Below are 11,750 nucleotides of genomic sequence, written 5' to 3' on the forward strand. Positions count from 1 at the left end.
TGCCCTGATCCCTGAACCACTGGGACCAGAGCAGATAAGCTTTTCTGGCAGGCCAAGCATCACCTGTAGTTTGGCATCTTCCAGGATAGTCACTTGCTTCGTGCTCCTTGTGGTGCCGCAGCACAGCCCCAAACCTTCACCCAAAGGTGGAATCACTCCAGACACAATTACAGAATTACATGTCCCATCCTAATGACAGCAACATACAGGCTATCTCACCCAGAGGAAGGACCCATATTATTTGCTGGACTCAGCGTTTGTCCCTTCCTGACACCGAGTGAACCTCCTGCTCCTAAGGCAGCTTTCTGAATTCAATCTTTCACAGCTCCACACAGAGCTTTGAAAGGCCTGCCTTCCGTGACTGGCTGGCTCCAGAGGACACCCTTAGCTCCAATTTAACCTTCACATATTTCTGCCACTCATACATCACTTAAGCATCAGCACGCAGCCGGAGACAAAAGACCAACCTCATGCTGATGGGCACCTTTCCATTCAATCAGAAGCCATGGAGCTCATGCCGACAGCTTCGCTGCGCTGCAGCACTATTTGCCTCGCATTAGATATTAGCATTTGCCTCTTGCTCTGTCAATAGCTGGAGGCAGTTATCCTACACGCCGTGCTGTTACCGGCCGGTGCAGCGCTGGGTACATGTTCTCACTTGTCTCAGCAGCAGCACCTGTCAGCCCTCAAGTTTGTTACGGCTCTGCTTGCTACCACCATGCCTACCGGCACTGCCGCCCGAGACCTCCACCGCGGGTGTGCCAAGCCAGGGTTCCAGCGTGTGCGAGGCTGGCGTTTCAGCGAGCAGGTCACTGCCTGCGGTGCACAAGCTACCCCCGTTCAGCAGCACGCAGCCCCATCCTTCCTTGTCGCCGCTGCATGGCTTCAGCATCTATCCCCAGAATGGCACCTGACTTGAAACCACTCTTAATAACCCACAACAGAGCTCAAAGGGAACTACAGAGGAGCAAAATCGGCTTAAGTTAGGCGTTTCTAATTGACCCAAATTAACTTCACATCAGCTTCACGTTCCGGTGCCCTGGCTTGGCCCTAACTTGTTTCTTAGAGGCATTATGTGTTTGTGTGGTTGTTCCCCCTCCGTGCTCCCCCAAACTAACCCTCTTTTAGTAGCAACACTGAGCCACAAGGATTTCAGTACAAAATTCTGCCACATCTGCAATAAAAAGCCATCATCCAAGAATAAGCTTTAAATAATAAATGGGAATTATTTCTTCCTCTAGAAAAGCCAAGGCATGAATTTTCCATATCTATGAAAGCTGAGCAAAAAACCTGAAAATCAAGAGGAGCTCAGAATAAAGCTGAAGCTCCTAATAGCGGATGGCAGTAGCAACAGCAGTCCGAGCCTCTCCTGTGAGCATCCTCTCAGAGTGCTGCTGCAAGCGGCTTTTGGGAGATTTGCTGCTGTTGGCTGCGACTGTTGTGCAGCCTATTGCTCACCTGGAACCTGACTGCACTGCTAACAAAGCCCAAGGCTTACTTTTACAATGGTGACTCCTGTTGGCCACTCTCTCTCCGTGCTAAGCACGCTAACACTAATCATTAGCTGTGGTTTCCCTCTGTTGTGATTGGGGCAGCATTAATTGCCTCCCAAACTGCCATCACTAATTAGTCTCGGTGTCCTTATTAAACCAAAACTGGGTGACACATTGTTTGCACTCATCCTGGACATTCAGCAAACAGTCTTAAACAAGCTTTCAGTGAGCAGATGCCTCCTCCCTTGAATAAAGGCAGGTTTTGACTTCAGATCAGCTCTTTGGAGCTGGCAGGACGCAACAGTAGAAAGTCAGGCACAGACACAGCATTACCACAACCGCAGAGCAGCAAATTAGATCCTGCTGCCTCATGCATCATTAGGCAAGTACAGGTGCCGGAAATCTAATGGCCAAAAAAAGATGAGCGGATGGGAAGGCTCTTCTGTTTCCTGTGAAGAGGTCTAGGGGCATTTAGGAAAGTTACAGCTGAACTAGAGGAGAGGGCTCACAAAGTCACCAGCGATGCTGCTTTAATATTAGTGCCTTACTAACAGACTGTCAAAAGTCAGCCTGGCAGGCTGCAGCAAAAGATAACCGGAGGAATGCATGTAAAGTCAGTGAAGAAATGCTTTTCCTGTAAGGTCTCAAAACTGGTACAAGCAAGCAAGGTGGAGGGATGCAGGAAGGCTGCTCTGTCTCCCAGCAGCCTGGGAGAAGGCTCCCGCACCCACAGCAGCGGGAAGACGTCACGCCACACAAGCAAATGAAGCAGGGGACTGCAGAGAGGAGCCCCATGAGCAGCAGCCTGGAGCGACGCCACCGTGGCATTTTAAAATCTAGTCATTTAATAAGGTCTTTGGTCTGCAACTAAACAGCTCCTGTAAACAGCTTAAGGGCTTAGCGATGCACAAGATGTCCCCTCCCGCCAGGCCATCCTGGTGGCAGGAGAGCCCCAGCCCGGCGGGCAGGCCGGCTCAGAGCCCAGCAGCTGGCAGAGCCACCGGCACACAGGCGCTGCCCAGGCGCTGCCAGGCGCACGGAGCCGCACACACCCGCGCTCCCTTACCGGCCGTTACTGCTCAGCCGGGGTTCGGCGGCACGGGAAGGAGCACCGGCAGCACGCTGGGATAACGGGGTTCAGCACCATCTCCAGCCAGAGTCCAAAAGGGCCGTTTGTAACACTCACCACGTTTGCACACACTTACACACCCACTGATGCAAAGAGTCCTCAGGATGCTGTTCCCACGGCTACCCCAAGGCCCGAATGGATATAAGACCCCCACGAATTAGCCATATATGAAAGGCCTGTTTTAATTTCAGAAGCCACACTGTCCCTCAGAAGCCTCCACTGAGCAGCCCCCTGCACTGCACAAGGCAGGAGCAGCCCCTCTCCCCCGAGCTCATGGCCGGACCCCCCCCCCCGCCTCCCGTTAGGTGGGGGCCAGCCCCAGAATTGCTTCCTGGCACCACCTGGGCTCAGGCTCTCTGTCGCTACCCGTGTTGGCTGTAACTGCCGCCACCGCAGCGGCTGTGCCCGGGCCGGTACAGGCGTGCTGGCGGTGTCACGGTGTGCGGGGGGGACGGTCACCCCCTCGGTCCTGGGGTGCCAGGCGAACGGAAACCCCCGCGGCCAGCGGGAGATGGCTACAGCACCTGCGGGCACCAGCCGGGGCTGCTGGCGGGGAGACTCCGGGGTCACCGGCAGTCGCGCAGGCTCCCGGGGGGAGGGTCCCCCTCATCACGCCCCGCAGAGCGGCACCGGGGGTGGTCTGACTGCCCAGGCCCGGCGGACCCCCAGCCCCCGCGGACCCCCAGCCCCGGCGGCGCACCCGGCGGCCGGCACAGCCGCCCCTCGCCAGCCCGCTCGGTGCGGGCCCCGCAGCCCGGCCCGGCCCACCTGCAGCCGCTGGAGGTAGGAGGCCGGCGCGTAGCCCGTCTCGCCGGAGCCGGCGCGGGTGACCAGCCACCAGTGCTGGTTGCTGCGCTCCAGCAGCAGGAAGGTCTCGCCGGCGGCGAAGGGCAGAGAGTTGGGCTCGGCCGAGCGGAAACTGTACAGGGCCCGGTACATGGCGGCGGCACCGGCACCTCCGACCGCCGCGGCCCGGCCCGGCACGGCCCGGCACAGCCCCAGCCCCGCCCCCGCCGGGACCCCGCCCCGGGACGTCGTCCCCGCCGCGCCGCGCCCCCCCGCCCCCTACCGCCCCCTACCGCCCCCTGGCGGAGCGGCGGCGCCGCTCCCGTCGCCTCCGCCGTCCCGACGGCCCGGCCCCGCCCCGCCGCGCCCCGCCCCCCGCCGCCTCCCGGGAGCGCGCGAGCCGCGCGGCAGGGGGCACCAGCGGCCCGCGGAGCGTCGCCGGGGCGGCCGCGGCGGGGTCCTGCGGGGGGCCGGGGCGGCCCGGGGCCGGGCGGACTGCGGGGAGGGACCCCCGGGGACAGATCCCCGGGACGGGCCCGCGGGGACAGACCGCCGGCAGGGTGCGTTCAGCGCCGCCGACTCCCCAGCGCCCGCCTGTCCGCGTCCCGCCGTTCCTCCCCATCACGGCCTCGCCCGGCTCCCTGCCGGCTCCCGGGGGTCAGCGCTCCCGCCCCCTGCCCGCCGCGCCCCCCGGCGCTGGCCCACCCGGCCGCCGCGCTCGGGCCGAACAGCGGTGCCCCCGCCCCCAAGCTGTCCCAGCCCGGCCGGGTGCCCCGGGGCAGCCCCCGCCCCTGCGCGTCCCGTATGTCACCAGCCAGCGCCGTTACGTCCCCAACGCCCCTGTGTGCCAGCGGCCCCTCCGTGCCAGGCTCCGCTCCCGGCACACGGTGAGCTTCGCAGCGGGCAAGGGGCGGGCAGCCGGGAGCAGCACTGCGGGGGGCAAACCTCTCGCTTGTGGGGTTATCGCTCGGTATTACCGGGATCCCATGGGGCTGCGTTCTCCCCGCCGCCTGCCCCCGGCATCGCAGCCTGCCCCGGCTTCGGCTGCAACATCTGCCCGGCCTCAGGGTCTGCTTGCAGCCCTAGCCCTGCTCAGGGGAGCCCCGCTCCCCGGCGCCAGCCCAGCTCCTCTCTGTGCCGGGATAACGGCCCTTTATGCCACGGAGTGCTCAGCACCGGCGGTGCCAGCAGGCAGAGGCAGCGGTGGGGATGCAGGCACCTACCTCCCACACAACGGTGGTGGCACCCTGGCCTCTCCCTCTGCCTGGCACAGCGTGCTGGCTCTGCCACTTGGCGACCGAGAAGGGGCCCGGATTTCCTCTGCAAGGGCTCCTGCAAACCCTCCTGCACCCACGTATGATGCACCAGGGGCAAAGAGTCTCCAAGGGTGCTGGGAGCCCAGGACAGACTCCTGCTGCTGAGGAATCAGGTCCAAACTGCAAGTGCTGGGTGCTTTATCGTGGACAGGGAGGGGCAAGGAGCAAGGATCCCGCTGCGTCATTTGTGGGTGACTTTTAAAGCTGAACTGGAGACCTCAGATAATAATGTTTGCATCCGTTGCCTTCAGAGCCGTGGGGACCAGGACCACCGTAAGTGCTTGAGGGGCTCGGCACACGCATGGCAGCCTCTGCCGAAGCGCCGGCAGCCCCCCCACGCACCCGCTTTCCTCCGGGGCCGCAGAGGGGAAGCATTGCACAACAGCACTCATATGATTGAAACACAAACTTGCCAGCTCCACGTAGACTTATATAATTCTGCACTGCCTGCTTGTCAACATATTGCAAAACAGCAGCGGGATCAATCGTTCTACTTTTAGGTATACAAATACTATTGTACTCCCGCCAGCCCTATCTGGGCAAAAAGTCATATTGGGTAGGGGTTGCTGTGGGGACCCTGTGCCCGTGGCTCCAGGAACAACACCGTCAGCATGTCCTGCAGGGACTGGGGGTGTCCGTGAGCGGGATGGGGAGGCACTGGGATGTCTCTTGGCTATGCCCTAATTTCCCAATGTCCTTGGCAGCCCTTCTTCCTGGAAAACCTCATTAAAAGGCTGTAGATGGAACCCCCCTCCAACAGGATGCGTCGAGACACCCCCCCTGCCAGCAACAACCCTGTCACCGTGCTGAGTGGAGTGGGACCACCTGGGGAGGGGACAGTGCCCAGCCCGTTACAGGCAGGAGGGGCCCAGTCTCACTCCTGCTGCCTCATGGCACAACTGGCAGGGTGGGAGCAGCCCCAGCCCCTCCGCAGTGCCACGTGCCCTCACCTGCTCCAGGGACACTGCCAGCAGCTCCTGCAGCTCTGCTGGAAGCTGGTCCGGCCACCTCCTCTTGGGAAGGATGTTTGCAGGTGGGAGAGCTGCCAAGGCTGCTGTGGACCAGAGGCACCGCTGCAGCAGAGCAGGAGGGCGAGCTGCATGAGGCATGGGGCTGTGCTCTGCCTGCTCGCCCACAGCCAGGCCAGCCCAGACCCCAGTGCATGTGGCAGCTGGGCACTGCGCAGGACTGGGTGGCTGCGCCACAGTGGCTGGCACTCAGGACACGTGCACATCCCTGCTCCCCAGCGAGACGTGGAGCTGGGCTCGCACACGGGAGGCAGGGACAGGTTTGGGCAGCTCTGTGCCCCATGCCACGTATACAGCCCTGAGCAAGCCGGAGTGGCTGGCGGTGGGGAGCGCAGCCCCACATCCAGCCTGCACAGCGCATGTACCAGCACTGCTTGCAGGAGACCTCACCCCTCAGCTACATCTGGTCCCTTACGGGAGAAGCCCCAAAACCAGCGCTGATGCCAGCCGCAGAAGGAGGCAGCTCTGCCAGGCAGGAGCCAGGGACGCGGTGCTCCGTGCCGAGCCCAAAAACACCAGCCAGGAGCTGCTCTGCCGGCTGAGTCCAACGCACAGAAGAGCTGAAGGTGTTGGGGTGTTGGGTGGCTCTGGGACCCGCTCTGCTCCACCTGCCCACCAGGCTGAGGTGTCCACAGGACTCCTGGCACAACCCGTCCTGCACGAAGCCAGCAGCGGGGCTGGCAGGGGCCCAGGCCCCTCCTGCGGCTGGGAGGAAGGAGCAGCCAGCTCCTGCCAACAGCTGAGCTTCCTGGAAATGAAGAAGACAGAAGGTCGGGAGAGTTGAGGGATGGTGGTGGGGGGACTGGGGGAATGCTGTGGGAAAGGACTGAGGTGCTGGAAGTTGCAAGGCAAAGAGCACATCGCCCAGCCTGCCCCGCAGCTCTGCTTCGGGAAAACAAGCTCTTTGGCTCTGCACAAGCAGCACCATGTTCTTTGTTAAGCTCTCTGCTCACATCCTGACCCGATGAGCCCCTTGCCGCCCAGCACACTGCCTGCTGGCATGGCCCCTTCCCAGCTCTCCCCCCTGGGGCAGCTCTGCAGGCTGCAGTGCCAGGGGAATACTGCTTTTCCTGCCACCAGCTCAGCAGCCAGGCACCTTGCCTGTAGTATAAACCTGGGGGGTGCAGACAGAAGGCATCAGCATGGTGAGAGAAGAGAGGGGGACACCTGGGCTAAGGTGCTTGGTAGTGGGAGCACAGGGTGCATGGCAGTGCGGCACCACACCGCGGGCTCCCTGCACCATCCTTCCCATCGCAGGGCCTGCCAGGGTGGAGACGCACTTTCGGGTTTACATCCCTAACCAAGCCAATGCCACGTTGTCCAACACCACCCTTCTTGCTTCCTTTCCTGGTTGCACACATGTTGGCCGGGGAAGAGCTACAAAGCGAGGGATTGCCTGGGGTGCAGTGGCAGATACTGGCCCTGCGGGCTAGAGGAGCTCCCCTGCTTCTGTCTCAAGGAGAGATTGAAAAGATACTGTAGGGCCAGCACAGCCTGTCACAGCTTGACTGGTGGGGACATTGGTATGGTGCAAGAAAGAAAGAAAGAGGACAAAGCCTGTGGCCTCATCTGGAGCTGGCATCCTGGCAAGGTGGGTGCCAGCCCGAATTGCATGAGGCTGCCTACCAACATCACCCTCTGCTGCCCACAGGGCTGGGGGACAGGGACCGTGTCCCTGCTTGCACCCCTTGCCTGAGGGGGAGCCCTGGGCAGGTGGGTGGGTGCCCTGGCAGGCAGGTGAGGGGTGCTAGGATGGGGATCCCCACTAGAGGAGCGGGGTGCTATGGCATGGCATGGACTGGCTCCGAGCACCCCACTGGGGTTTGCTCTGCCCGTGCTGAGTCACAGGCTGCAAGCGAAGGCCAGGCAAGAGGCAGCTGCAGGAGCCCCTCAGCCGACCCTCATTTCCATACAGTTCAGGGAAGGTGGCTTCACCCTGGCAGCTCCCAGCCAGGGACACAGCCATTCCTGGTCCCCTCTGCCCTGGGTGGCTCCAGGCTGGGCACCACTGCAGCTGCTCAAGTGGCAGCCTGGGACCCTCGGTGCCCTGCACCAAGAATGCAGGACAGACAGACACCCACCCCCAGTTCTGCCATGGCATCACCACAGCAATAACTTAAAACCCATTTTATTACTGTCCAGTTACACAAACTTGACTTCAGCATCGCTAGAAATGGTGCAGGCACAGCTGCTGAGCCACACACAGCACCCGCTGTCTCTGGGGCAGTGGGCACCATAGAGGCGCAAGGGCACAGAGTCCCTCCACCCCTGTGCACCGGGAGCCACCATGTCCCCAGCAAGGCTTGGGGCCGTGGAACATGCCCTGTGCCTTGCTGGGGCCCAAGCACTTCACAGCCCTGGGGCCATGGGGTGAGCGTGCTGCTCTCCCTTGGGCGTGAGTCACAGCAACATATGGCCGCTGCCCTGTGGGGATGCTGCTGCCCGACCACAAGGAAATATTTTGCTCTTGTTCCATAAAAGCCATTTGTGTGTCCCTCCCTGCTGGCAGGGACCCGGCTCGGGGGAAGAAGTCCAGCAGCTACTCAAGAGGCAGCAGCAGATGACAAGGACAGTGTAGGAAGGAAGGTGTCCTCTTTGGGGGTGCATGGGCTGTCCCTTGCCTCTTCTTGCTTCTGCCCTGCCCAGCCCAATGCTTAGGAGACCACCTACTGAAATGCCCTGGCAGGTCCACGGACCTCGCTCAGCCCCCCATCCCTGTCCCCAGTGCCTCACCATCAAAGCGGAGCTCAATTCACTGGCGCAGCCGGCACCAACCACAGGAATGTGTTTCATCTCTGGCCAGCTGACCCATGGCGATTCCCCACAGCCACCCCAGTTTTGGGCTAGAAGTGACCTGTTTACATCAGGAGAGCTCCCCTCAAGCCCAAGGGCACAGCATCATGCAGGGGAGGGGGTGGGGAAGCAGGGATGTGGGTGCCTTGGGGGGGGCAGGGCCCAGCCAGGCTGGACCAGGTGCTGCCACTCACCAGCCCCAGTGAAGCCCCCGGCACGGGGCCAGGGCCAGCGCGTTGCAGCCGCCCGGGCGCTGGCCTCACTGGGCCCGGCTGGCAGGAAAAGGTGGGTCCCCTCCGAGCATCAGGAAACAGCCAGGGAGGAGACCAGACACAGGGGAGCCGTGAGGAACAGGGACGTGCGCTCAGCATCATCCTCCACCCAGCACAGGCTGCGGCAACCGCAGAGTGGGGTGTCCCTGCCAGGGCGTGGGGTGCCCCAGCTCCCCGTCCTCCCGCCCGCAGGGCTGCCCCACAGAGGTGCCTCTGCCGGGGCTCAGCGCTCCCTGGGACAGAGTGGGGAGCCAGCCCCTGCCCCCTCCCAGCGTCGCTGCGGGCACCGCCAGCGCCAGCAGGAAGCTTACTGCCCAGCAGGCCCAGAGCTGCGGGGAGCAGCGCTCAAAGCACACGCAGTGAGGGCAGGATTTGTCCCCGGAGGGGAAAGCGCTTTCTGCAGAGGCAGAAGCACCAACTTCCCATGGCACACGCACCCCAGAGCCTGCTGGAGGTTCTCTCCCACAGCAACGCAGACACTGGCTGCTTCATCACCCTCCACTGCCAGCCCTGGCCCAGAAGGGACATCCCCAGAGCTGCTGCTCCAAGGTCAGCCTGGTGCCGCCTGGAGGAAAAGCAGGGACGGAAAAGCCTTCCAGCCTCTTTCCCAGCCTGGCTGCTGCTCTCCCGTTACTCCTTCACCATGCCCTGACGGGCAGGCAGCCCCCGGGCACCCGCACGTGCCCTCCCCAGACCCGTAACCTGCTCGTCCCACTCCTGTCCCCGAGCAGCCCAGGCGCAGGGGTGACGGGCGGGCGGCAGGGCTGCTGGCAGGCGGGGGCCGCAGGAGCTCCGCTCCCACTCCAGTGTCCCAGGCTGGCAGTTACGCAATCGCCTTTCCACAAACACAAGGAATTGCTCCGAGGGATTTGTGCAGCACAGCATGGAAGGAAAACAAACCTGCTCTTGAACTTTGCAAGATGTCATTCAAGAGAGACTGGCTGCCTGGGTCGCCCCCTCTTTAACCCTCGAGGACACAGTCTGGACCAGGACGCCCGTGACTTAGAGCAAAGTGCAGGTGAGGGAGATTTTTCCTCCTGACAGTTCGCTCTTTCATCTTTTAAAGCAACCAATAATAGTAATTAAAAAAAAAAAAATAATCTCTGCCCCCACTCCCCACCTCGCACTGCTGCAGGCCCAGGAAGCTCCCAGCCCCCTCACTGCCTTGCGGCGCTGGCACGGTCTCCACTAATCCTCAGACAATATTGGCAAAAGGATTTGAGCAGCGCCGGCCAAGGCCCGCAAGGGACAGGGGACAGGTTTGTCCCTTACCTTCCTACAGCAACACCCGTTCCACCTGGGGTTTCATCATTATATGTGCCCCCCAGTGCTCCGGGTCTGGCTGCTGACACCGTACTGGTCTGAGCCCAGGTCCCAAGCCCACCCTGCTGGCAGCGGGTGTGAGAGGGCAGCTCCCTGCCCGTACCCAGGGCCCTGCCCGCAGGCAGCAACACAAAGAGGACTTGTTCTGGAGGCAGCTTGCATCAGAGCAAATGCGATTGTTCTCATCGGATTTTATGAATTCCCTCCAGAGTTCCTACGTAACACAAGTACATTAGAGGACTTTATCCCTGCTAATTTCAGACTACAAAGTCAAATCGTACATCAGATGAATCTGCACAGGCAGGCTTACTCATACGCAGCACCAGCAAGAGGAGGATCATCATTAGCTCTTTTGCAGAGGTCGTCGCATCCCAAGCAGAACAGTTGCAGCCCTGACCCTGACATCCATCTGTGCCAGCCACTCTGACTCACACCTACAGCACATCTTGGGGACAGCAGGCAGGAAGCATTGCTGATCACTGCCCAAAGCATTTTGCAATAGAAAGTACCAAGAATTAACAGCCCCATCCTCCCTCCCCAAAGATTTTTTACAGCCAATGCCAGGAGCAGCTCAGGGGGCTCTTGTCAGCTGCACCCAGCACTGGCGACTCCTGAAGGAGCAAAAAAAATGGTAAGTTAAGGATCAACAAACCTACCTCACAGGGAAATCCTCCATGTGCAGGCATAAAATAGTGAGCTGACTGTAAGATTTAAAAATAATTATAACCTGTGTTCATACTGACATCAGTTTGTGCCTGAACACTATTGGAACAAACAAAAAACAAGCAACCACAAACTAATGTAAGAGCAAAGGTAAAAAAACTCTTGAAAAAGTACAAAAGAGCACAGGACAGCCATCAGAGAGACTTTGATCAGGAAAACTTGATAGCAACGGCTGGGGAGTATGAATCTAAAGCTGCAGGGCTACAGCCGGTTAAGAGGGTGACCTTCCACCAGCAGATCCGCAGCTTTCCCGTCACATCCCACCTCTCCTCAGCACGCCTACGAGCAGCCAAAGCATTGGCCAGCAAGATGCTGTTGCCATCACCTGCCGCCTCAGGCTCTTCACTTCTACACACACCAGCTGCTTCACCCTGGGCAACTTTAACAGGCAACAACAGCCCCGCATGCAGCGCTTCCACACCCATTTTCCTTTGCAGTATCCCAGTGACTTACAAGCTTCACAAGGGGAGAAGTCATTTGTCTAAAAATGGGTCTGTCAGCTGTCCTCTCACTTTCCCTGACCCTCCCAGACTATTTGTCCCAAGTAAGATTTTTAAGCAGCTTAGGATACCTGTCAGGCTCTGTAGCTCTCCCCTAGCTGCTGCCATTGCAGCTAATCCTGCAGTTCTACATGTATTTTGGCTCAGCTTAGATTCAAAAGCATCAATAGCTCTCTAGAAAGGGGTCACACAGCATGAGATCTAGTTTACAAGATCCCAAACCAGGAAATAGGCTGTTGGAGATTTTAGGAGACAACTTCTCACATATCATTCTGGCCAGCAGGGACCTCCTGGGGGTCTCCCATCCAACCTTCCACCGTTTGGTCCCTCTGAGCCATCTTTTCCCCCTATCTAGGCAGGCCCTCTGTTGTCGCTCCTCAAAGGTTA

General features: G+C 60.2%; 1 protein-coding gene across 2 annotated transcripts in view; it reads right to left on the bottom strand.

Moving 5' to 3' along the window:
* NCKIPSD (NCK interacting protein with SH3 domain) overlaps positions 1–5,026 on the bottom strand; it is a 54,100-nt gene extending 49,074 nt beyond the window's left edge. The window contains exon 1 of one of the 2 annotated variants that reach the window (XM_055804344.1): positions 4,632–5,026. Coding sequence is in view for 1 of the 2 variants with exons in the window: in XM_055804343.1 (XP_055660318.1) it covers positions 3,391–3,561 (171 nt within the window). In the remaining variant the exon portion in view is untranslated. Of the gene's footprint in view, positions 1–3,390; positions 3,623–4,631 lie in introns of those variants that run through there. The other variant, XM_055804343.1, reaches the window with a different exon arrangement.
* Between the last annotated feature and the right edge of the window lie 6,724 nt (positions 5,027–11,750).

The sequence above is a fragment of the Falco peregrinus genome, chromosome 5 (genome assembly GCF_023634155.1).
Source record: "Falco peregrinus isolate bFalPer1 chromosome 5, bFalPer1.pri, whole genome shotgun sequence".
Classification (NCBI taxonomy): domain Eukaryota; kingdom Metazoa; phylum Chordata; class Aves; order Falconiformes; family Falconidae; genus Falco; species Falco peregrinus.